Source organism: Melanotaenia boesemani, chromosome 9 (assembly GCF_017639745.1).
Source record: "Melanotaenia boesemani isolate fMelBoe1 chromosome 9, fMelBoe1.pri, whole genome shotgun sequence".
NCBI classification, from domain to species: Eukaryota; Metazoa; Chordata; class Actinopteri; order Atheriniformes; family Melanotaeniidae; genus Melanotaenia; species Melanotaenia boesemani.
Window position 1 is genome coordinate 13146158 of NC_055690.1, and position 27635 is coordinate 13173792.

The window sequence follows — 27635 nt, forward strand, 5'->3', positions numbered from 1 at the left end:
TTTTTTTCTACTGCTATCATAATACATGTGCATTTATTAACTATTCATTGACTTGTTTATGCATGCATCACATTTTTTATGTTTCTATTTACCATTGTGTTTTCTTTTATTAAAGTTTACATGGTAAATCAGTTCCTATGCAAAAAGAACATATTCAACCAAACATCATGTTATGTTGAGCAGCTGGGGCAACTAGTGCAGGTAACTAGATGATTATCCCAGTGGAAGCAAACCTGCAGGCTATCTGAATATATTGATTTGTGCCTGCATGTGTATGGTTTCCCTCCCTTTACTGTCCCAGTTATAATGAGAAGTTGCCACAACCAGAACCATTTCCAGGAGATAGAGCTGTTCACCTAACCAGACAGGGGAGGCATAACTAGACTGCCTAGAGAAAAAAAAAGGTTTAGATGCAAAAATGTTGGACTATGGGGGCAAAGATATTATCCAAGCCTTATCCAAACTGCCTGTTGCCACTATTTCAGAGCTCTTAACTCCTCATTGTTTTTGCTATATAAAATCATAAATCAGATGACTTTGTTTTGCAAAGACTTAGTGAAGATGACATAAATTATTAAGCTGCATGCATTTATCCCATTTCTGTTGGATGTTTCTCAGTAAGACGCTGACAGCGGGGTGCTTGTTGCACTTCTATTTATCATCTCTAAGTAAAAAGTGATAGGCGTTCAATAACTTTCAGAGCATTCAGTGATTGACAAGACAGCAAAGCAGGGTTATGACTTCAGCACGATGACAGATAAAAGTGAGGTTCCTCTTTGGCTTTGACAGATGTTGCTAGCTCTACTCTTTACAAGATACATGGAAAAGTTGAAGGCTTTTTTTTAAGACTAACAAAGAGTGTATGATGGATACTTCTCTTCTAGAATCTATGTTTTCATTAAGTTATGGATATTACAAGTAGATTTAAACTGACCCTTGTTTCTATCATTTTAAAGCTTGAAAGTCTGAATATTTCCCATTATATTTTTATGGGACACGTCTGATAATTGTTTTGAAGTGGTTTCTCTTTCAAATCCGGTTTAGACTGTGCTTAAATGGTCAGGGATCATATTGTTTTTTAAAAGAGTATAAGTACTGTCCACGCTGAAGCTACATTATGATTTACAGACACATGGCATGTTTGATTTTTCCACTATTCCAACGATAAAAGCATCAATGTGGAAAAACATTGCAAGTAGCTGATTTACAGTTCCCTTTTGGATAGGATGAGGGCACCAAAGTTCAGCAGTAACCTGGACTGCCTGCCTCTTCCTGCAGTCAGTGTGGCTTTTTGAGGTAATCACAGCAGCAGCATAGAGGAGCGGAGCAGGAGGTTGCACCCCGTCACGTGTTGAATAAATCAGATTTTGGAGACGGACGTCCACTGCACGGCCCCAGCACCGTTTGGTTTCAGTTAGCGCGCTGCAGCAGTGTGCCTGCGACCAGTCAGCAGTGGGTCTCGATAAGTTCATATCGTACACGAGAAGGAGAAAGTTTACCACAAGTTTGCATTTTCATTTTGTTTTCTCGTTTAATAAGAAAGAACTTAGAAGGAATTTCGTTACAGACAACATCTCCCGACTCGATCAGAGAAGACGCGATTTTTTCCTGAGATGGATGTAACTTTTCCTTTGTACTTCTTCATAACGCGGTGCTGAGAAGGATACCTTATAACTCGACCAGTCATCTGATAAACGTCAAAGACAGATGAATGTGAGTATCCATCACAACAAAGATAAAAATCACTCCAACAGTTGTCAGATTTGGTGAAATCAACCATCAGTGCAGTTTATCCTCAACCACTGTTCACAGCCTCCCATCAACCAGCTGCAGTGGATGCTTTTAGTGGAGGGATGTGAAACATAAATGTCTCACAGTGGCAACTTTTTGCAGATCTCGATGTATCGGTACACTTGCAAGTCCCTCTCGTTACCTTAAAAAGTTTGAGTTAATTTAAAAAACCCGATTGAAAGTAAATTTCATACATCGGTCCAAGCGAATATAAGCATTAAATTGCTTTTTTAATTAGTCTCTTTTTTCATGCACTATACCTGCCAATGCCAGTTTCGGATATTCTATAGTATTCCTGGAATTTATTTTGTTCTGCACGAGCTTTTGAGATGCAGCCAGAATAATTAAACTGCTTGTTTTGTCGCTTCCGATTAAAGTCCTCCCACGAGACAGAGGCATTCCTCCAAGAACAGTTATGGGGTTATTGTATTGTCCTCCCAAAGCTGCTGCAGCTGCTGCTTTTCAAGTTTACTAAATGCTTTCCCATATGACAGTTATTGCGATTGCAGACTTGTGTTCACTGACCGTGACCAGGTGTTTCTCTACCCCTATCAATAAATAAATTAAATCTCCACTGGGTTTCATCACGTCGCACGTTGTGAGTGTGATGGTTGCTGTGGGGAAGCTACGTAAATCTAAGCGTTTCCTTTTTAAACTTAAGCCACAAACCGACTGCTTCCTCCTTTCTTTTTGTTACCACCAGTTTGGGAAGGAATACCTTAGCAGATTATAACAGTAGCCTTTATTCCAGTTTTTTCCCCCTCCTTTAAAAAATGATGTTGCCTTTTTTTCCACCAAGATATACATGACTGCTAAGTTTTGGGAGTAAACTACTTCTTTTTTTTTTTTTAATTTGGTGACAGTTTTCATTGCTGCAGCTCCAGCCTATAACTTTAATTAATATTATTTTAAATATTAGTTTAAATGAATCTTTTGTAAAAATACAAGAATCATGTCACAAAACCTTGGTGCAGTGAAACATGTGTGCATATGGTGCTGATGAAGCCAGCATTCCATTTTTATAAGAAAAGCTACCCCAACACCACCTAGAAAGTTTTTGCTCCTTCTAACCAGACTGACTGTGGTTGGTTTCAGCTCATTGCAGTGTCATCATAAGCAGCATATGTCAAGTGCACTTAAAGATTGGCTTTTGTTGTGTTCTAGCAATCGGCTGCTATTTCTGGAGTTGATTTTATCCATTTTTCGACTTTTGAAATATATCATCAACATTGCAGCTGAAAGCTACGTGTGTGACTTTGTTAAATTGTGAAAATCGCAATCAGTCGTGCTCTTTTCTGAAGTGAGAACACAGCTACAACTTCCCTTTGTTATTACTATTTGCACCACTGCTACTGTAACTTGATGTACATAGGTTTTTAGTGATGCAATAATCAGTGCTGCCAGTGCAATGCCAGATGGTGTCATCTTCAAAGATATGAGGTGTTTTCTTTTTCTTTTTTTATCCAGAACTTCTTACACAAACATCTGAGCCAACCCATGCTGTTTTTGCTGTGTATGGGAAAGAGATGATCCTGCTTGTCACGAAACTTCAGAGCCCTAGGCTAAAGCGTTCACCAGGAAAATGTAGCTTGTGAGCTCTTTCAAGTCAGTGTTTGTTATGACCAGGAAGTGAATATGTATCTAAGGCCTGTGATGGCTTTTCCTGGTCTTTTTTTTGCATGCCCAGGGACCAAAGTTTCAAAGACTAATGCAAGGCACAGAAACACAGCACTTAGTCTGGCAAAGGTTGAGAGCATTTTTGGTTGCTTTGTGCTAAGCCTGTCATCCTCATGTCCAGGCAATCTGCAGTTCTGTCTGTGGTTTCCATTATGGCTCCATTGAACCTCAGGCAGGCTGGCATGGTCTCGAAACCACAGACGTTTTCTTTGAGTTAACTGGAATCATGACATGCTCATTTTTATAAAGTTTGTCCTGTAGTTGTCTCTTTTGGCCTGTTGGTTGTGAATGATATGCTTGTGTTAATTAAAGTTGTGCAGCTGCACTTTTGCTTTAAAGGATCATGGTTTTGTTTTTGATTAATTAAGATAGTTTTTCAGCAATAATTGAGTTTTATCTGTGTGGCTCAGATACTGTAGTCAAATCAAGACTCTACACTCAGATGAAATGATGAATTGATAGCTCGCTATCACATTTACAAAGTCTATCAATGCCTTCATGAGAGGGTTAGTATTCTTGTATGTTTTTTTTTTTTTTTTTTTTTTTTTTTTTGTGGGGTTTGGCAAGCCAGTGACTTCTAAGAAAACTAAGAAGTACAAATAAGCTAATATGTTTTCAGAATTATATCTTTCCCATTTCACAAACATGTTCCAGACAACACTTTAGTTTAAAAAAGTGTAGCCAATACAGTTTGAATTTAGTTTAATTAGCAAAGTACTCAGTATGATATCCACTGGATTTAAACAGAGTCTTCAGTTGTCTCCTGCAAACACTTGGATTTGGTTGTTTGATTTGATTCAAAATATTTATAAGAAACTGGGTCAGTACATAAGTTATTGCCAACAGTATCATCCAAATGAAAATAATCATAATGATGCTATAGAACATTTGAAAATGGAATTTTTTGGTGTCAAGGTAGAAGGTGCATCGGTGTTAATGCTCCAGTAGTTACATCACCATAACTAAACCCATTAGCTATGTTTAACCACTACTTGGAAACACTCAGGATGATCTACTGCAGTGATGCAAGAAAAGCATCTGTATCCAGACTAGAGGGAAATTAGCTAAACAAAACACTTTTCAACCATTATCAGCTTTCCCAGTGCATTTCTTTTTTCCAAATTTCTGTCCCTTAAATCATGTGCATGAATAAATTATCATAAGTTTCAGGAATAAAATATTTAGTGTCTATGGTGTGCTTGTTGGCTTTAAATTGCAGGAATTGTTCTTATTTTGCCTCACAGAGAATCTCATGTTCTTAAATCTTAAATCATATGTTCTTCTTAACCTGGTATTGTGCAATTAGCTTACCCAGCTGCGTCTGCTATATCCATTAGGCTGCACTACTCTGCAGAGGTCCTCCACTGAAGTTCCCCAAGAAAATACATTTTTTTAGTTGTGGCATTTGGTCAAAGATTTAGGCCTTGAAAAACCATCTTTTGTGCTTTGGCGTATGCTTTGTTAAAGTTCATCCCCAGTGTTGCAGTAAAGTAAATCAATACTGAGACTTTAAAGTTCAAGAGCTGTCAGGATTTTCAGGCCGTCATGGATGTGCTTATATATTTTGCCAAGAACAGCACTCAGAAAACAACTCAAGATATGGAATGTAATGGTGAATTTCTAGTGCTTGCCTTTTAAGGTCCTGTCATTTGCAGTTATAATAGTCTCTTTGAAAGCAATATGAATTCAAAATGAATGCAGCAAATTGGCAACGAGTTAAAATTTAATGCAATATTTTGGATCAGTAAACATCCTAACAGTTCTGTTTCTTCCATCAAAACAAATATTACTCGTAGGTTTCTCACTACTCACCCTATGTTAAATTCAAACCAATTTATAACATTAAAGCTAGCATCTTCCGTGTTGTGGGCTCTGAATCGCGGCAGACTGAAATTAGCCCTGAATTCTTGTGTGCATATGGCCAACTTCCAGAAGACCTCAATTACAATGCTGCAGAGCCAGAAAAAGGGAAAGAGGTAGACTTTGTGGAGCCCTTCAATTCTGCTGTAGCCTACTACTCTGTCACTCAAACACACTGCTTCTACCGTGGCTAAGACAGATCACCACACTGCATTCAGGGACACATGGGAGGCATTAAGTGAGTGCACACACACACACACACACATACACAAACACAAGCTCACACAGATGTTTTGTGAACGTTTCCATGTTGGTGTCAGTTAAACCACTGGGGGGAGCCTTGCTGAGATTCCTGAAGACGTTCAGTTCTTCAAATTTTAATACTGTTTACTGGGCTTCTGTTAATTCTTCCTTAAAACTGACTTCAGAAACAACCAGTTTAACACAAATTTAGGTGGCATCGCACACAATTGGAAGCAGGTCTCTTTTATTTAATGAAAACGACACAATTATTTTATGTGTGCCAGACACTTGGTGGTTTTGGATTATTCTGCAGATGGTGACAGTCTTGTTGAACAGTTTCCACAGTGCTCCATCTCTGTTACAGAACGTCTGTAGGGGTGTTTAATGCCAAAGTCTGCCTACTATTTATGCAAGACATTCTACTTTCAATTATCAAGATTTTATGATTTTCTTTTTTTCCCTTTTGATTTCACACACAAACATTTCATTCTCAAAAGATGGCTAGATATGTTTGCTTTATGAGAGTGAAATAATTTAAATGTTCTCAGAGGAGAAATTTAAAACTGCTTGCTCCATAAGAGCTAAATTTTAAATCCAAGACCTTGCCTCCCAGTCTGACTTGAGAGAGTGTTGCTATAGCGAACACAAAGGGTATCCAGGCAAAAGTGATTCTTGGACCTTTTTAATTAGACCTGAATAGCAGCAGTCACAGACTCCCAGTCTGAGGTGGCCTGGGGTTTTGATGTTTCCTTACTAAAGGACAGCTTTCTTGTACATAAAGGGAACAAGGTGTTGAGTTATTGGAAAATGTTATGTGCCGGGCCTATTGTAAGTGGTGTGGTAAGGAACAGAGCCAATAAAACATAAGGGAAGGTGTTTGAGACGTATATCTATTTTTCTTAAACTGAAACTATACTATAAAAATATTCCATAAATATTTCTTTAGTTCCTGCTGTTGTGAGGTTTTCATATTACTCAGGTTTTCCTCTTTGTGTGTCTCCAGGTTTAAAACGAAGGAGTGAAAATGAAGACCGCTGCCAAGGGTATTGAGAAGTCTATAATGGATCCTTTGCACCGTGAGTGTTGGTGGAGCAGAAGGATAGTGCTAATATTGTATGTGGCCTTGGAGCTTATAACAGTCCATTCACCTCCTGTCCTTGGGACTCTTGAGCTGCAACTAGATGAGGAACAACCAGCGGGCACGATTGTGGGTGACATAAGCGCAGGACTTCCCACTGGAGTCACAGCCTCCTTATTCTTCATTTCAGACCACGAGGGCACCGGTGTGGGCAGTGATTTGGATATAGATGAAAGCACAGGTATAATTAAAACTGCCAAAGTTTTGGACAGAGAGTTGAGGGACAGATATAACTTCATTGCAGTAACCATGACAGGTGTGACAGTGGAAGTGACTATCAAGGTTAATGATATAAATGACCATGCTCCGAAGTTCTCCAGACAAAGGGCTACGTTTAAAATTCCTGAGCAAACAGTAATCGGCACTAGGTTTCCTCTTGAGCCAGCTGTTGATAATGATAAAGGCCAGCTTACAACACAGGGTTACCTTATCAAGGATGGGAATGTTGGCCAGGCATTTACCTTGGAGACCAGGAGGGGAAGTAATGAGGTTCTCTTTTTGGACTTGGTGGTCAATACCATTTTAGACCGAGAAAAAAGATCAGCCTATACCTTATCTTTGGAGGCCTTTGATGGTGGATCCCCTAAAAGGACTGATCAGATGACATTAGATATTACAGTGCAAGATATTAATGACAACGCTCCAGTTTTCAACCAGAGCCGCTACCATGCCATAATATCTGAGAACCTCCAACCAGGAAGCAACATCCTGCAGGTGTTTGCCACAGATGCTGATGAGGGAGACAATGGGATGGTGCTATATGAAATCAATAGGAGACAAAGTGACCCAGACCGCTACTTTGTCATAGACTCTCGCTCTGGCCTCATCACACTAAACAAGCCACTGGATTTTGAAATGAGGAGAGTCCATGAACTGGTGGTCCAAGCACAAGACAATGCAACCCAGCCAGAAGTGACCAATGCCTTTGTCACCATCCATGTCAGAGATTACAATGACAACCAGCCCACAATGACCATCATCTTTCTTAGTGAGGATGGGTCTCCCAGAATCTCTGAAGGGGTACAACCAGGCCAATATGTTGCCCGGATCTCAGTCACAGATCCAGACTATGGGGAATATGCCAACGTCAACGTCTCCCTAGAGGGAGGGGATGGAAAATTTGCCTTGACCACTAAAGATAGCATCATCTATCTTGTCTGTGTGGATCAGATTCTGGACCGTGAGGAGAGAGATTCTTATGAGCTGAGGGTGATGGCGACAGACTCTGGCACGCCTCCCCTCATGGCTGAATCTTCCTTTATCATCCAAGTGACTGATATCAATGACAACCCTCCACTATTTGACCAGACTGTCTACAGACAAGTCATACCTGAAGTGGTTTTTCCAGGCAGCTTTGTGTTGCAAGTAACTGCTAGAGACAAAGACCAAGGGCCTAATGGGGACATTAGCTACAGCATCCTGCAAGACCAAAGTCTTTACTATAGCTGGTTCAGTATAGACTCTGTTACAGGGATTATCACCACCTTATCCCAGCTGGATTATGAAAAGAACCCGAGTCCCAGTATAACTGTGGTGGCCACAGATGGAGGGAAACCACCCCTTTCTTCCACTGCAGTGGTAAACATTGTACTTCAGGATATAAATGACAATGAACCTATTTTTGCAAGAAACTTCTACAATGTGTCCATCAAGGAAAACACAGCTCCAGAGACATGCATTCTTGAGGTAGGACATTTTTATCACCGCCAAGGCGGAGGTTATGTTTTTTGATGACGTTGGTTGGTCAGTCGGTCTGTCTGTTTGTTAGTAACATAACTCAAAAAAATTTTCAGGAATTTTCAGAAATGGAGAAAAAAAATAAGTAATTACATTTTGGGGGTGATCCGGATCACTGTTGGATCCAGGAATTTTTTTAAATTATTCTTTACTATTGGTAGATAAGGATAGTTTTATAACTTCATAGATAGTGATAATGCCCAGAAACTTTGGCAAAAAAAAAGACAAGAAGATATCAAGGTAGATGTTAAATACACCAGACTGCGGCAAACCCAAATTGCTGCCATTAGAGAAAATGTGAATTTCCTCAAGACTGTTATAGTCATTTGCTTCATCTTGATGTCTAAGGGTATGTTTCCAGGGTCAAGGATTTTAAATAAGATGTTACATCTATGTACTCTCTGAGTGCTTCTAGTCTTGGAGATTCATATAAAAAAAGTGTATTGATGGATTTCTGTCAACACTCTTGCAGTAAAAAAGCATGCTTTTATAAGATTTAGCACTTAATCTCAAGGGAAATGTGAAAGGCAAAATAAATGTAAATTCATTAGATAAATAGTAGAAAACTTTTTCTGTTTTTTTTTTTTTTTTTTTTTTTTTTTTTAATTAAGTCCTGTTATTCCTTTAAGACAAGTTATATTTTTAATGGTGAAGCTGTTGAAATTGGATGGCCTAAGTGAGCATTTACCTGCAATTTTAGGCCAAGATGATCTCTACTTTGGCTCTCCTCTCCTTCACCTCTTGAAAAGTTTCCAGGGTAGCAGAGGCAGTTTAAAGTACTCTGTCAACCCAGTCACAAAAGGTTTTTCACATGTTTACAGGCAGAGACAAATTCAGGGCTTTATGTCAAGAAATATATGTCACTTCACTCTTAAAAGGCACTTTAATTAGGCTTGTTTAGTGTGAGAAAAATAGTCACAGTTGACAAGATAAATTAAAGTTCAGGCAAATTACTGTGCTCTATTTTAAAGCTGTCTTGTTTCTTTAAAACATCTTTTTCTCAAGTTTTAGTAAACCGATCAAAAAGACAGCACTTAGAAAGGGAAAAGAAGCTAATCCGGTGTTAAGCAGCGCAAAGAATTTCTTATTTCAGCAGGCTTTTGCTTATTTTTACAAGTATAGAGGTTCATATAAAATCTATTTTGCAAGTGTCTGTGGTAGTATTGCATGGTTCAAGGAGCTGGATACGGCATCTATCCAAATAAGGTGCCCAGCAGATGATATCTTAGCTCAAGGAGGGCTGTAGAGGAGAGAGGAGTGAAAAAAAAAAAACATGCAGATTGTAGTGCGAAACCTGGCTTAAATATACTTATACATGTTGGGAAGGCTTCTTGTAAGAGGTCCACTAATTGTTGATAACAAGGACCACAAAAGTGGTCCTTGAATGGAATGATGAATGAAGGATCCTGAAACTGATTATGTAAGTTGGAAAATTAACCTGGTAGTACATGCTTGATCTGTGGCCCTTAAGGGTCCAAGTATGGAGGAAGTGAGGAGTTCTTAAAAGCCACTGCTCTCTGACTTCTCTTTGGCCTGCCTGGATGCTGCAGACATGTGTTTGGCGAGCCATGTGAGAACAGACTGCTCTTACTCAGGGTGCCAGCTCTACATCCAAACATCACCGCAAGACATCTGATGACTGTCCTTTTTCTTTGTAGATAAAATTCACTATGCCCCCATTTCAATACAGAGCGCTGTCCAAAAAAACCATTACAGTATGAGTAGTGTGATCATTAATTCAGAAGTTTGAAGTTTCACTATTTATTTTACTCTGCGGGGTCACCAGCGCAGCAGTTCATGATTATTCCAGTGATGTCTGGCTCCACAGTTCTGTTCCGGTGATATTTAGTCACTTTCTGCTAAACATCAGTTGGTTTTAAGATTACTTAAAATTAGACGTGAGGGGGTGAGGGGGATAACTAAAAATAAGGATAATGAAATAAGCCCATTAACAGCAGTCAGTCTTGTAATTTAATATGTAGGATCTCTTGCAAAGAAAATAGGTCATCCTTGAGGGAGGAGATGAAATATGAAACAAAATTTTACAAAACCCGAGTTGCGTAGTGGAATGTTTTTCTTGAGGTACTATTAATTTGATTCACCATTAATAGTTTTCCAACTGTGTCAAATTTTACAACTTATCTGTATGTTACAGCGCAGACCTGATGCCATAAGGAAACCAAATTGCTGTTGCAAATGATGTTTTATGCTTACTGTTCAGTATAGATATCAGTTTTATACTATATATGCATACATGTAGGAGCTATTACATTTAGTGTTTGGCCACATTTAATGTGTAAAGACTTTTCCAAATAATAGGAAATTAATAAGATGAAAAATACTTTGTGGTCATTTTTATGAGGTTTGTTAAGTCCAGGGGCTTTTAAATCCTGTAATGGGAGGGAAAAGACCAGTGCAAAATGTTGTGAGGGATAATGAAGCACATGAGCCAGCTTTAATATTTCTAAATGGAGTAAAGCAAAGCATGGTTGGCTTGGCTTTGAGAGTTTGCCATTTATTCTACTATGTGTTATTTTACTCATGAAGTAATGAAGCTTTTCAGTTGGTTTGTGGGAATCATGCACTGGGGAATAACTTACACATATCATTGCGGTTTTAGGTTAATTTGGAGGGTCTCTGCTAAGAATTGTTCCTCTGTCTGTTATGGGGGTGCTCTGGCTCCAGTAGAAAAGCGAGAGGGGGTCTCTTGGCAGCTGTGGGGGAAATGAACCCTGACAAGTGCTTGCAGGAGTGGCGGAGGTGAAACGAGCAGGGGGGCTTCCTTTTCTGTCCATTGGCCTGAACCGCTCCAACATTTTATCTGATTTCCCTTCATTTTTCATTAGTGAGGTGTGAGGATAAGCTAGACTTCATTTTTAAGCCCTACGACCCCAATGTTCATGACAGAATGGACTTCTTGTCGTTGCTGCAACCCCCTTAAGCAACATGAGACAAACACTGATTGCTGCGATAAAAGAAGCAAAGATTTAGCCATTTTTCTTTCTTTAAAATGTGACTCAGACTGTCGCCTTCGGTTTATTCTTTCATGTCCTGGCTTGTCCCTGAACATCTCTTTCTTTTAAAACAGCATTGGTATTATTTCTGTAGGGTTGTTCTTTTACTTAGACTCCTTGTGTGCAGCAAAAACTATGATCCTGCTAGTTTTTTTGATGAGACCGGTACAGCTACAAAGTCCTTTTTAGTGGTCATACAGTAACACTCGAACATATTCATTATTTCACACTGAATGCTTTTAAAGGCAGCCTAGTTGAAAGAGGTACCTCAGTAAAGTAGCACTCCGACTCACTTCTCCATTCCTGCCAACATTAAAGCAGTCAGTCTATTGAGGAAAACGACTACTCATAATTGCCCTGGAGAGAAAGTATAAGCGATTGAAAGAATGCGTTTCTTTCACAGTAGCCCCTCATAGTTTTTGCGGCCTTTTTTGTTCTTTAGTGACCACCCACTGGTGTCCACCAGGCAGGTTTTTATACAGATTCCAGTGCCTTAAGCCATGCTTTTCCCAACCCTGTGCTAGTTTAGGAAATATAAAAGAAGACTTACTTTCATTTAGAAACATTCATTACTCTTGATGCATTATAGTCAGGATCCAGGTATTCACTGTTTTATTGCAGAAGCAGCTTTTGTTGAAGCTTCCTCCATAAAATTTGAATAGTCTGCATTATTTAATTACACTTTAATATCTACCACTCAGTCTCTGCCTTTTACTCCTTTGTGTGTGTGCCTTCTTTGATATGCTATGATAAAACTGAAATAGACTTGATAAGTCATCTGATTAAAAAAACATGATTAGGCTGATGAATGGCCTGTGGGATTTAGAATTGAAATAATCCCCCTCTTTATTTATTATAACAATTACCTCCTTTTTTAATTTTTTACTATTATTTTTAGTTTTAAAAAACCCCGCACATGAAGAGCTTCTCTTCCCTGACTCATGAATAACAACCCTTTCTTTCCTGGAGCTTCTCAGGATGGCACATCAAAACTGCTCATTATAACTTTTAGTTTTTTTACCCAAACTAAAGTTCTGCAGAACAGCCATTCAGAACACACTGATGTGATAGCTGAAAACAAAACCTGACTGTTCTATATACACACTTTGGTATCTCAAATAAACCTTTTCCAAATTAGGCTCTTGCTTTCTGAAAATAAGATACTAATTATGGATGAAGGAAATTGGCAATTTGAGACTGTTATTTTGGTACACAAACCATGTAATCAATTCTCACCAGGCATTTTTCTGTGGATCATGCACGTCAAATGAAATGTTCACTTGTCTGTTTTAATACTAGACAGGCTTGTTTCACTGTGAGACTGGTTTAGTTTGAGGCAAGCTGACTCTGCATTTGGTCTTTCTTCTGTTTCCTTTTCCTCCTCCCAACAACCAAGCTTCATTGTGGCTCTGCGGTATAACACTATTTTCAGGGAATGGTAAAATTGCAGGAAACTGGATGTGCTACTTAATGTGTTTGTGAATGTAATACTTCCTTGAACACTTACTTCTGGGTCTAGCAGGGGCAATGAAGTGAACATAAACACTGATGTACATCTGGATAGAATGTGGGTGTTCAGGTCAAAGTTGCTGCGCTTGAGTCAGCTGAACGCATTTTATTGTGCTCAGACATCCATCAGCAAATCCACTGCCTCTTTCTCTCCTGCAGCACAGAAAAAGAAGAAGGTTGTGGTAAAAATGGTCAGAGTCAAATGGCTCAATACAGAAGCTCGAAGGAAATACCATTCATTAGTGTAAAACCAAATATGTAGTTGTTTTAACACCAAACTGTTAAACAAAATGAAAGAAACACTGCATTTTTACTGGAATTAGGATTATAGACTAAAAGTGTAACCTTGACAACCTTTTCTGCACTATTTATTAAACCTTTGCTTATGATTATGGTTGTTTAAAATACAAAATAATGCTGCAAAAGCTCTGTTTTTCCATACCTTGTAATTACATGAGCATTCACTGACAACAAAATGATTAACCAATCAGTTATATAAGTATTATCTTTACTTTTTAGTGTGTGAGTGCTTGGCCATTTCAAAAGCCATTTTCTGCTTTCAAATATTTAAAGTTATTGCTGTGTAATGCAACCAGAGTAAGTGAGCATCATGCAGTCAGAATTTGTTGGTTGCTTTTACCCATCAGTCAGCCAGCAGTTCTTACAAGACTTCAGAGCTGTGATGTAGATCCATGCAGTGCTGCCTGTAAAGTTGCAAAGAATAAAAGTCAGCTGCAGGGGTTTCCTGCACACATCTGGCAGGGAAGGTAGATGGGTTTATATATATATCTCTCATGGGGAAGAAAATTTCATCAGTACAGTCTGTCGCCCAGACTGCCTGCTGCAGGTGAAACAGACCTACTTGTATTGATTCCAAGTTTCTGTGAAACATTGTGAGTGTAAAGTGAAAGGCCAGAGACAGACAGAGAAAAATTATTTTAGAGTCCACAGAGGGTCTTAGCCTCTGGCAACAATGACAAAGTTTGGACTCTACAGCTAGATCCAGCTGTTAAGCCCTCTTCTAACATGTATCCTCTGACACTGGGGTATCCTGTCTCGTAGTCTGTTTGTCTTTGGTCTCTCTGCTTGACCAGACATCTTATCTCTTCCCACTTCCTTTTCCCACATTGCTGTGTTCCCTTTGTAATCCTGTTACACCTCTTCACTTCCCCTGTTTCCCTGTAGTGTGGTGACATGTGGATCAGAGCAGGTGATAGCAGCACATCTGCCTGCCTGGGGATGCTTGGTCCTCCCCTGAGTGATTTGAGCAGACTGCCTTTTAGGTCTCAGTCTGATGAGGCCCAGGCTTATCTAGTTTGATGATTCAAAAAAGAGAGGGTCTACATTGCCAGCGTAGTGAAGTCAGACTGCAGGTGCATGTGTCTTTTCAGTTGCTTTGTTACAATATTGAATTCAAGCACAAGAGGAGTATCTTTGTTTGACCTTTGTAAATAGAGGCATTTATTCACTTTGCCTGCTCCTTTGAGACAAATTAATGGGGAGGGGGGTGGTAGACCTTGAGACTGGCTGTGGTGATGGCTGCCAGGCCTTCTGTTCTCACCCCCACTGGTACCCCTGCACATGTGCAAGGCAGTTGGCACTACAGAACAAGCTGGGCATCAGGAAGCATCATCTGTTCATGATATTCTCTCTGTTCCAAAGCAAATCTGAGCTAAATCATCCATCCAGGCCCCTGCTGTCCATCAGAAAGCACCAGACTGGAAAACAGATGCTGAGTGACAGCTTGCCAGGTAACAAAAATCAGTAACCATGAAACTAGAATCCAAACAAAAAGAAGTTAATCAATTTTGACATGATGATGATGATGGACACATTTTGCATTGGTACAGTTCAATTTTTACACTTATGACAAAAGTACCTCTTCCTAGAAGAGCATGCATATATTTGCACAGCCTTAAAATATCGTAACCACTGAGCAAATGTCTCCATGTCCAGAGCTCCAAAACTGTTACAAAGAATGCATCGCTTTTGCATGCCAGCAACCTCAACCCACTTTTGCTCAGGCCTTTCTGCTGCACTAACTGCCAGTTGAAATAGCAACTGAGAAGAATGTTACTGAGCCTTGCAAACTCAATGAAGGAGTGGTGCATTGAGTTACAACACATGTATTTGCTCTCAGAAAATCTTTTGGTTTACAGCCATGTTTAATGAGGCTTTGAGGATTGCTGAACATTAGAATTGGTCAATAATTTGGCTCCCTAAGTGAGAAATAGAATGTAGAGAAATTAGTGATAGACATTCAAGTTGTTAGTGTGTATAAAAAAATGTGGGACCTGCATTCTCTGATAGTACAGGACAATTCCTCTGTGCACCAAAATTACTGCTTATTGCTTACAGTCCTTATTTTTTTATTTGATTCGACTGTGATCAAGCATTGTGTCTTCTAATTCTTTGATTTTTTTTTAAGTTTGTGGGTTTAAATAATTGTTTGGCCATTTAACTGCATTTAAGATACTCACAATTCTTTTTTTGTGCCTATTAAAAAGAAGTGTGGAAAAAGTGTGCTTGAGATACTCATGGCCATAAAGACCAAATTAGATGAATGAGAAACAGAAAAGTCTCACCCTTGTACTTAAGCTGGTTCTACAATCTTATCAGGGTTTTTTAAACTTTGTAAGCCAGAGGAAAAAAGGGAGAATGATGTGCCACACAAAAAAAGAGGTTTGTGGGAAGAGATGCTCCACTTTTACTCTATGGTTCACCAGCCTTGTCTGTCTTGGTTTCAGACAGAAATGCATCCTGGGCTTACCGGCTGTGTTCAGTGATGCTCCGTGGTGGTCCACCCTCACACCGTTGTTTGCATATGTACAAATCTTCTGCTGCTTGTTTTATAAAGAAGGGATTATTCTCTGTTTTTTTCATCTATGGTAAGGTATTCATCCCATAGATTAAATGTAATAAGAATACAACTGATTGGCTTCATTGTGACTTCCACTGAGTGCAAGGATGCGATTTAAAGATTTAGCAGATGAACTAATTATAACAAGGTTAAGCACCTCATCAATAAAGCTAATTTGGTCTGGGGCTATAGAATTTATTTTGAAGGTACTGTGTCACTTTTTTAGCCATTGTGCAAATCTTTGTTTAGGTGGTTGTGTATGCCCTGGTGCTGTTGGAGAATATGGACCAGTGGGATTCTCGGCTGTAATCAAGCAGAGCTAGTTGTGCAAGACTCAGGATTTTGTGATATCACGGCAGGTGAACAGAAGCCAGGGATTAGATGTGTTTATGTGCATGTGATGGTGTAGACAAGGTTTAAAGTGGAAGAAATTCTTTAATCAGTGCCATCATTTCCTCCAAACCTGCTTCACATATGCTTTTGTGGAATTTAAAGCTTCAACACTCAGGAGCCAAGAAACTGATCGGGTGGACAGGATTTTGGCTTGCCAAGGTCAAACTAAAATGATACACTTGGCTGTTCTGCACCACCTCTCCATTCCAGTACAGGCTGAAGGCTAGACATGCAGCCTCTCATCGCCAGCATCTGCCCTCACCGTGAGGCAGCACCTTGAAATGTGACCTGACATATTTGTGTTTAACAGTAATTGACCTCAACACACTACAGAGGCTCTCTTCCAGGCTTTTTAAGTGAATCTGATCACTCTCAGTGGATGAATGAAACATTTTTTACAAGAAATATGTTTTGTCTGTAGTGACTTCTACATCAAAGTAAGCTCAATAGGGATCTCAGTGCAGACAGCCGGTAGCCAGAACAACTGAAAGACAAGTTGTTGATGATTTCAGTTAGTTAATGGATGATTTGAAAGCATCTAGACATCTGGGATGAAAAATATTCTTCATTTAAATCTACATTATACAATGATATGTTTTTATCAGATCCTATTGTTACTACAAAAGCCTAAATCCCCAGTATAATTCTGTCATGTAACCCAGAATATTGTAATATACCTTTCATTAGAGACTGCTGATACTCAAATGTAATCTGACTTAAGACCAGGTGCTACTGATGTTTATGACTTTGATTTGAAAACTTCTCGTTTGATGCTTGGAGTTAACTCGAAAGTTGAATGTGACATGATTGCATGCTGAAATAGCCTCAGACCGAATTGTCGATTCCCATCTTCTGCCTCAATTGTAGCTTTCCACAACAACCACAGCAATCTCCTGCTGGCCACTAAGCAGGGTTCCTCAGATTTTCCTAGTTATCAAAGGAGGAGTGATTTACATGAGTCACACTTTAATTCACATTTTCACAGCCCAATGAAAAAGCAGCTGTCACGCATCAGTACTAATCCTGCTGCCCAAAGGTTGTAATGATTGCAGTCTCCTGACAGATAAGCCAGCTATACAAGACACTATAATAACAAAAGCTGTCATTAAAACCTTTTTGAACCCATAGGAAACTATTGACTGATATTTAAAGGTGACATAAGGCAGCTGTTAAAGGTTTTAAATGTGAGAAAGAAAACAAAATCTGTGCTAAGACATTTGATAGTCTCTTAATTAATGTACTGCAGTATAAGAAGTATCCTCAGAAATTCACCCTTCACGGTTATGTTTCAAATACCACAACACATGTTGGATTTTTAACATTGCTGTCAGTGCATCTCTTAAATTCAGTATGTTAGCTGTAAGCTGTCACACACCAGTGAGCCCAAATGACAGGAAATATGATTTTAAGCATTCTAACTATGCCCAAAGCACAAAACTTTAAGTCTTATTATTATTTATTTGTGAGTGTTTTAAGGGTAAGTTCTAGAAGTTTAATGTGTTCCTAAAATGCTTTGACCAAGACATTTTAAAAGCAATCATTCACCAAGTATCATGACAGTGCAAAGAGAAAATGAGAGGAGGATTGGTCTTTTTTGGCTTTAAATCTAAGCCAGCTTCAAGGAATGCTCTTCCTCTGTCACCACTCCAGTCATCACTGTTGCCGCACCATTTTTATTTATGAGTCTTCCCTTCTGTGCGTGTGTGTTTTAAACCTCAAGCATACTAATTCTGCAGTTTTAATAGGCTTTGGTATGTGTTCATTTTTTTTATATTTGAAATAAACTGCATGGAAATACATCCTCCTAAGCAGGAGGCTTAATTTTGCTTTAAAGACGCAACTGTTCATTTAGTAAAGCTGTTTGAAGTTCTCTGCAGTCTTGTTTTACTCTTTTTATGAATTTCTGAATGAGGGGCTTTATTTGGGGAAACTCCTCTGAGTCCCCCCCCCCCCCAACCCCTCTTGCAGCTTTGTAAATTACTTGTAAACAGGCTGTTTAAGTGTGAAGTCACCCTATGCCCTGCTTCCGCTCTTTATTCATTACACTGACACACATACACATGGAAGTATAGTGAATGTTTTTGCTGAAGAGCTGGGGGAAGGGCTCTACTGCTGTTAAGGGACTTGTCCAAGCTCTGACACACACTGCAGAAAGTTCTTTTGGTTTTAGTTTTTTCCTGCAGGAGAAAAATCTCTTATATGGGGTCACTTTTTAAGCCAGACTAGTTTAAAATTATTTTTGTGTTTAAATGTTCATGGTGTAAAGCTTTGAAATAATATAATATTTGAACATTTTCCAAAACGCTCAATTAAATTTATCATTTTTGAAAATTTCCCAAATGACTGGTGTCTATTACACATAATGTTTTTGCTCTGACAATCGTTAATAGGACACGATTGTAAAGCAGAAAAGTCATAAACAAAATGATAAATAAGTGGAAAAAGATCGAAATATATGAGGAACACGATAGGAAGAAGAGTGAAAAACAAATGTGATGCTGTGAGGAAAAAGGAGGCTATTTACCTCATGCAGTGTGAGTGCAAAAGTGGTGTATATAAAGCTGTGGTGGTGGCTTGTTACCATGGCAATACTGAGAAACAAGGGAGAGTAGAAAGTGGCCTAAATAAGAAGTCGATTCCTTGGGTAAGTCATCATGCCAAAGTGAGTGGTTCTCAGTTGTAATTGCATTGGAGTATTTATGTGCTTGGTTAGTCAGTAAATGAATTAAAGAGGGGTGAACTCATGAAACTTGGAATGCCCAGCTTTTACAAAAAAACAGTTCTTTGACTTTCATTTATATTTTGTTTTTTTAATTTAGTGGCCTGCTTCTAGTTAAGCTGCTCCCCCCCCCCCAAGTTCATCCCTGTTTCATTTTTGACTGGCTTGCTGTCTCAGCTTTCACATGACACTATCAACACATCCTAGAGGTCTGGAGAAGATGTAGCAGAGTCTGTGGGATGTTTGTTTGGAAATAGAGACATCATGATCCCTTGGCTAGAGAGACGACATTTATTCTGGTCTATAAACACATGGTATAAACTGAGGTATCACATAGAATTATAATGTATATCAACTGAGGTTTTCATTAAGAGGGGATGTCATGAGAGTGGCAGAGGCTTAAATGTTTATTCAGCATGTTCCCCCTCTAAAACCATGACCCCATATGTCGTCAGTGACTGGGCCCCTGAATCTGTCATGAAGGACACTTTCTTCTCCTCAAGCCCACTAAAGGGACTTTCATTCACTTTGTTCCCTCCAGCTCTCCTGGGTTCTGATAATAGATTGAGGGTGTCTTAATGAAGTGCCAGAATGATTAGATTCAATTTGCCCTGTTTTTCTTCTTAGGGAAAAAAGATCTATCAGTTTAAAACACACTTTTCATCAGAGACAGACTTATCCCACACCTACACTCTACTTATGTTGCCAGAAGTTACCAGACTGTTGCTATCATTCAGCCTTTATCTTGCAAAGAAAGAAACAAATGTTTTATCTCAGCACAGATAAAGTATACACAGGCCACAATATAAACTCTCAAGGAAAACTATCATAGGAATAATTGGTGTATACGTGCCAATATAATCACCATAATTATTCAAAATTAAACTACACCAGACCACTTTATGTCACATTTGGTTTTGTGTTTAGCAGTTTCAGACCTCCACACTGAGCTTGACAGGAAGTTCAAACTTATCACGAATATGTAAATTTTTTCCATCTAGTGGCTAAAACACTTGGTTGTAATAAAAAATTCTCACAGATTAGCTGAAATTACAGATGCATTTTAGCAATGCATTTACACATTGGAGATTACAAAATGATGTTTTAAGGGGAGGAGAGAGACAAAATGTGCAACACTGTGTCAACCAGTTTGTGAAGGTGGAACAAAGCTGCAGGAATTGGCCAAGACCAAAGGAGAAGGGTGCCTCAAAATGAGGCCAAAGCACATAAGCTGAAAATGTTTTTGGCTGGATATACAAGAGGCAAAGCTTCAGCCAAAACAGGTTTATACAGCGGTATTATACAGGTACCACTGGGAGCTGAAAGCAATCTGACTTAACTGACCCAATTCTTCTCTATATCTATGTCTTTGTGATGGAATTAAAGTAATAAAATTGGCCTAATGATATTATAACAAACAAATGCTTAACAAGTAAAATGTATTACATTTTATTACATTCTTTAACAGTAATGCAGAGTGGCCCAAAGTCTGAACTCTGTAATCTGCAGATGTTGTTTAGCTGTATTCATAATTACATTACGTGTAGGTGCGAGACTATTTAAAAAGGAGCATCAGTGAAGTAATTTTAGTGCCCGAGTTAGAAAAGAGAAATATTTAAATAAAAAAAAAAAAAAAATCAAATAACGCAATAATGTCACAAGAAAGTCTCATATATGTTATACACATATATATTGATGTTATCTCACATCTTAAACCACAATGTTGCACCATCCTTGGTAATGATCTATTTTAGGTAAAATATATTCCGGGTGGATGTTTTATCCATTTGTGTTATCGAGTACAGGCTTGTTGTTACAGCTCTTTGTAAACCATTTTCACCACTTTGTTATTCTATTGAGAGCCTCCTGTCATATGAAAGAGCAGCTCTTCCATTTAGAAAACAAGTGTGTGAAATTACATTTTAAAACCTGTGCTGATTTATTATAAACAATATTGATGTGGTCTAGTATTTTCCTTTAAGTGAGTTCACTACAACTGTGTTTAATTTAAATATGGGCAGATAAAATATTATGACCTTTGTTTTCTGACGCAGCGTTTAGTTCTGTGCCTTCTGGGAAGTTCATTACAGGTTTATTGGGTGTAATAAGCCTCATTAATGCAGTCCCAGGAGTACTTGTTATTGTGCTCACAGGGGGAGAGTGAAGCATTTGGTGTAGTCTTCCTGAGGCTTGGGTGGTATAGAGAAATGGGTTGATGGTGTGACGTCAGAGTGCTCTGACTGGAAAGAACAGCGTGATATGAACACATAGCTGTCTTCACACTGGACAGCCTGTTGGTTTCATATCTCTGCTTAAGCCTGTGAAACCTCAGATATGGCTATTGAAGGAAACCAGTGGAAATGAGAGCTGTGGTGTCCTCTGTGGATGACTGAGAGGAAACTGCTCGCTCATACAGCACAAACTAATTCAAAGCTTTTGAATTTCTTTCAGGCTCACCAAAGAAGACCTTATTATGTAACTCACCACCTTTATTTGCTGTTTTCTTTTTACTTTTCTTTTCTTTTTACTAACTAGATATAAAAAAAAAAACAAAGAACGGAGAGGAAACTGTTTTTCTAAAGCTTGGTGTCAGACTAGATTGATGGATCGACCATTTCCCCAGATTCATGCTATTCTGCAAAGTAAGTTATTCAAATGAATTCAACTCAGCCAAGACAGGAGACAGAATACTTTGTGGGGAAAAAAAACAACTTTTTTAATGCAGAGTTCATTTAACCATGGTTTTTTTAGGCAAGAGATGGAAAACAGATTCATTCTAAATAAATCTGTCAATTTCTTTAGCTATCTCGCTGCCTGAAGTAGCAAAGAAATACTGATAGCTTAAGACCTAAAGTGGTATTTGGGGTTTTGATGGGACCCCATTTCCACTCTCCCACTACTTACAAAACTGACTGTAGTTGCTACTTGTTCCAACTTAGATGCCTCGTAACAGTCCTAATTAAGGGATTATGTACAAGCACATCAGTATCCTTTTTGCAATGTTGCTTTTAGCTCCAAGTGCTAATGTGAAGTGAGGGTCTCTTGAGAAGACTGGTCTAGACACTTTGTGATCTTGCTGTTGCCAGGCTGTTAAAAATGCCAGAGGAGTTGCCACAATGTGTTTGTATAGAGTGGCTTATGGCACAAACACAGCACTGCCTGTGTCTGCAGGGACTGTTGATGTGGGACAGCTGCTTTATGATGGTAAACTCCTTTCCTTAAAGTTGTGGGACCCCCTGCTAACTCACTGGCATAACCACATTGTATGTGAATTGACTCAATGTGTTGGATTAGTTGGTTAAATGCAGAAATCTTTTCCATCAAAAGTACAATCTCAACATTACGGGTATTATGATCCCAACAAAAACTGCTCAGTCTTTTCCCTGGCTTGCTTTTCCTGCATGTTAATTATGCATCTCACTGCAAATTTATGCAAGAGGTCATCTGTTGAATTAGAATTGAATGGAAACACAAGACACTGGATGTTTTTTTTGGTTTACATTGCCTCCGTCGGTGCAGAAGGCTTACAGCACACAGTGCAGTGATACTGCCAAACCAGTGACAGAGAACTCTTAACTATCTTGGCAAGCTTCTGCAAGACAGAAAAGAAAAAGGCAAGTGAACTTGAGGATCCAAACCAAAAACCAAGCCATGTAGTTTATTTTTGTATTTTTTATTTTTTTTGTTTCTGTCATAAGGCATACACATTGACATTCAACTCACCACTGTAGAATAAGAAGGCAGTGGGAAAGAGATAGACAGAAAAGGCTAAATGAGATGGCTGAAAAAAGAGCAAGAATTGTCTGAACAGGGAAAGGGATAAAAAGAGAAAGCAAGAAAATGGAATAAAAATAGGCTCATGATGGAGATGGTGTCTCGATGAGGCAGCCCACTAACCTCAGAGGCGCCACACTCCCTGCCTTATCCCAGCCCAGTGAAAAGGAGGGGCCATACCACAGATCCTTCTGACTGCCAAGACTCCAGCGTTAAGCCGCCTCTCTCTTTCAGTCTGGTCGTGGGGGGGCCAGGCATCTCAGACTGTGAAAGGCAACAAAGCACTGCTGCCATTTCTGTGTGACAGGGTGGCCCCTCGTGCCTCAGAGCAGGAAAACTGGCAAAGTCTCAGCCAGGTGATAATTCAGGACTCCAGTCTTTTGCTAAACATGTTGTCATAACCTAACAACAAAACAGGGTGACTGGCAGTGACGCTACAAGTTAAATAAATGCACATTTGCAAGTAAAGATGGTAAAACGCGAGACCTTCACATGGCAGACTCAAATTCAGTGGTCAGATTTACTAAACTGGAAAAGTAGCTTAAATCTGCAATCCAGGAAATGTAATCTGATCAGATCTGATTATATGTTTTACCATAAATAATGGATCGATCAGCACTTACCTGCAAATGGCAACCCACGGTAAATCAGCCAAAACAGAATGCTGTGTCTAAACCCTTCAGGTGATAACTTATATTTCCATTTATTTGGTCAATTACACCAAAGGTTTTAAAGACTGAAACATTTCACTACAAATTTATGCAAAAGATAATCTTTTAATTAAAGTTTAATGGAAACACAATTAACTGAACAGTGTTTTACTAAGTACAAGTCACAGGTGGGAACATTATTCAACTTTATTTTTCATTATTAGTTTTATTATTATTATTATTATTATTTAGATTTATTTATGTTAATTTCCTTAAATTGTTCACACTGTTTTATTGTTAAACCAAAACCTGACCCTAAATTGAGCTAAGTTTCATGTTTAGGCAAAGTTCCAACTCAAATTGTAAAAATATGTGAAATAAAAATTTGAAATATCATAATAATAATATGTGAAATAAACTGTTTTACAGTACATGTCATTGTGGCACCACAGTAACAATGTGGAGGCTGGTGTTCACATTAAGTCTTAGTATGTGGTGAAAGCACATGATCTGTTTAGTCTGAGGAATAAATACAGACAAATATCCACAGTTGAAGGTTATGGTGGACTCATCATATAACCAATAAGGCTTCTCTGATTTACATACACGAAACCAACATGGCTTCAAAACACAGTAAAGTGAAATTACATAAAAATCACAATGTTGTTATAATTGTTAGTAGATTTATTTTAATTTATTATTTTTAATTTATGTCTTTGAAAAGCTTCTTTTAAATTTTCTGGATCACAGAAGTATGACTTCTACCAACACTGCTTTTCTGAAACAACTTTAACATGAGTTGTTTTCACAGTTAAGCTGTAGTCTCTTTTTTGTTGAGGTTGGCATACCATTTCTTTTTTTAAATAGCTCCTTGGTTGATTTTGTTTTTTTTTAACAAAAGTTGGCAACTCAGAACAGAAGATGGTTGCTACTGATTCAAAAGACTGACGTTGGAACTGTTCAGGCAGTATGAATGCTGCTCTTTGTCCCCGTTTAGGCAAGGTGGGAGTCTGAAGTAAAAGACTTTAACCTGGCAGGATGTCAGTGACCTAGTGGCCGCTTTCTGCCCTCCATTGCAATGGGAAGATTTATAATTTATAACAGTATATTATTAATTATACTTTCAGTGAAAAAAATCTAAAGAAAATCCAGAGTTCTGATCTATACAATATGAAAGTGGGCTCAGTTTTCTATGGGCAAGGAACTGTCAGTTTTCATACCAGGTTTCTACCTTGGATTTTCATTTTACAGTAAGTAAAATAGACTTTTTGCTGCATGTGAAAACAACCAATTCTGATCAGGAAATCTGTGCTGTTATCTGAGAAATATTGACAGACAAAGAAGAGAAGGAAACTAGACATCTCAACATGCTCTCTCAGCTGGAGGATATTCATTGGAAAAATATTGTCTTAACTGTTTTAAATTTTACATATTAGGCAGATTAGGAGGTTTTTCCATTTAATTCAAAAAATGACATCTGGGTTATATTAGTTGTGTCTTGGATGGATGGATGGATGGATGGATGTTAAAAAAAATTCTCATCATGAGACTGTTTGGAGCCAAGTGTTATTTAAACCTTTGTCATACTGGTGTTCTTTATTTAGTATAGTCATTGATAACACAACTCAGCGAGTGAAGAGTTATAGCTTCATCCAAAACCGCCCAGTCTGCTCTCTGTGGCCTTTTCATCTGGTAGCAATCTTCTGGTGAGCTTTCAGTCACCAAAAGCCCAATCTATCAGCCACTGTCATGCCATGAAATGTGAAAGGGAGTGTAAACGCACAAAGGCATAATGTACTTTTAAAATGGAAAATACCTGTTTAAACTTCATTTGTGCATAATTGCTTTTGGGAGGACAAGAAAATAAGGAAATCGGTTCAAAATTCTCTCTATTTGTTTTAGCACCAGCATTAACTGAGAGTTCTCTGAAGCATGTTTTCTCTTTTTAAACTTGTGCCTGTTCATTATTCCTAAGACAACAGCAAGATTACAGTTAAATGTGCTTATTTCATACATATACAGCAGACTGGTTTTAATTGGTTCTTCTTTTATGTTTCATGAGACAGTCACCGCACTTTGGGTTTGATGTGGAAAATGAGCACCAGATTGCATAAACTCCAATGCAAACAGAGAAAAGGGGTGCTTTGTGCATGCAATGTAAGTGATTGTTGCCAGATTATAAGCACCACATGTATCCCTTCAAGAAAGTAGACAGACCGAATGTTCATTTCTATGAATTCCACCCAAAATCATCACTGGAGCGATATTTACCTCTACTGGCTAACCAGCTCCATGCTTTTCAATTCAAACCATCTTGAGCCTGTGGACAGATGATAACGGCACAGCAGGTCATAGAAGGACAGGACAGCCATCAGCTATCTACCACACTTAAAACAACTCATATTTGCTCAATTTTAAAGCCTAAGACCTGGGATAAAAGGTAATATTAACTGTCTGTCTGAAGAGATGAAAAGCAGCCTTGGAGCACGTGGTCTCCTCACTTCTGCCCCAAGCATTGGGCAAGCTGCAACGCATCCCCTCACAAAGGTGAATGGAGGGCTTCATGATCATGGGATTGTCGGATGCAGGATGTGTGCTTTTACTAGATGGAGAAAAGGAAATGAGAGGTGTCTACAGAAAGCCAGTTAAAATGAGCCATACAAAAAAAATAAAAAGAGGAAGCATCTTGCTCCATTCACTTGTGGCATGAGGTGAGATGAACTCACTCTTAGAAAAGGATAAAGGGATAGATAGATAGAAGGAAGATGGGAGAGACAGAGAGAGAAAGAAGATCAACTAATGAACAGCAAAAAAAAAGCCAGTTTTACTACTGAATGTCTTCTGTGGAGGAATGAGGATTATATATTTAAAGTGTACTTTTAAAAGACAGATGTTAAGCAATATTTATTTATTTAAAAGTCTTTGAAGAACTAGTTATTTTATTTAATTCATTTTCTTAAGTTCTTATTCTAGAAAACTTAGTTTAAATCAAGTTTCAGTCTACCCATTGGCTATTAACCATTGCTGCATGTGACCTGGCTCATCCTAACCAGGTTTAGGAAAAGGAAGGATGGACGATCTTTATCCTTCAAAATCATAAAGATTTCTCAGAGTTTTAAATACCTAATTTACTGAAATTACACTATTATTGCAGTGGATTCTGAATTGTACTATCATTGTGTAACCAAAATTTCTAAACAGTTGTGACTATATTTAAAATGTTTACCAGTGTTTAGTAACCCCTCTTCTTTTAACAACAGTTCATAAACATCTGGGACCTGAGGATACCGGATGCTGGACTTTGGGGAAAGGAATGTTGTCCCATTATGGTCTGATGTAGGATTCTAGCTTTTTAACCATGTTAGGTCTTTGTTTTTGTGTTTCATGATCCACCAAAAGTTTGAAGTTGATGAAGTGTCTGGACAACAGGTCAGCCAGTCCAGCACCTCCTGGCCTCTTCCACTATGAAGCCATGCTGTTGTAATAGACAACGCATGTAGCTTTGTATTATCTTACTAAAATATGCAAGGCTTTCCCTGAACAAAAAAAAATGAACCGGTTAGGAACACATGTTGCTCTACAACATGGCTACTAAATTTGCTCCTACAAGGGCTGCAGTCCTGCAGGTTTTCAATTTGTCACTGCTCCAACACACCTGATTCAAATTAAATGGATTCAGCTTTCTATGAAGTTGTGCACAATGACTCATTAATTTGAGTCAGGTGTGTTGGAGCAGGGATACATTGAAAACCTGCAGGACTGCAGCCATCATAGGACCAAATTGAGGAGCTCTGCTTCACTAAAACCTGAATAAACTAGGGAAGGGTATTTTAGGTGATTTTTTTTAAGTCAACTAATCAAGGTTTTCAAAATCGATTAGTCAACAAGTCATCACGTCACTATGACTCTCATATTCAAATGGAAATTTTGAAACATGTTTGAGATGTTATTTGTATTTGTGTGTGTTCCATAAACATGTTTTTATTTACTTTTTTTTTTACATATTTTTAACATTGTTCTAGTGTTTTTTATTGTACAGCACTTAGATGAGAACGTGGGTCAGGCAGATGTTGGGATCAAACTTAGTTGGTTGCTTTATATGGCGCCTGCTATGCTGAGTGAGCTAAACACCACACTGGAGCTCAGCAACAACAAAACCAGTTATTTTCATCTTCTTTCCATCTGGTCTTTTTGCTACTGAGGCAACATTTCTGTGAGGGTTTAGTAACTGTGCTGCTCTGGTATCTTGCCTCCACTGTTGGTGAAAACT

General features: G+C 38.5%; 1 protein-coding gene across 1 annotated transcript in view; it reads left to right on the plus strand.

The window, feature by feature from the left end:
- Positions 1-1367: 1367 nt before the first annotated feature.
- Positions 1368-27635, plus strand: part of LOC121645406 (protocadherin-16-like) — a 75645-nt gene continuing 49377 nt past the window's right edge. Inside the window, exons 1-2 of the mRNA XM_041993831.1 lie at positions 1368-1713; positions 6575-8395. Coding sequence (XP_041849765.1) covers positions 6596-8395 — 1800 coding nt within the window. The 5' untranslated portion in view covers positions 1368-1713; positions 6575-6595. The remainder of the gene's footprint in view (positions 1714-6574; positions 8396-27635) is intronic.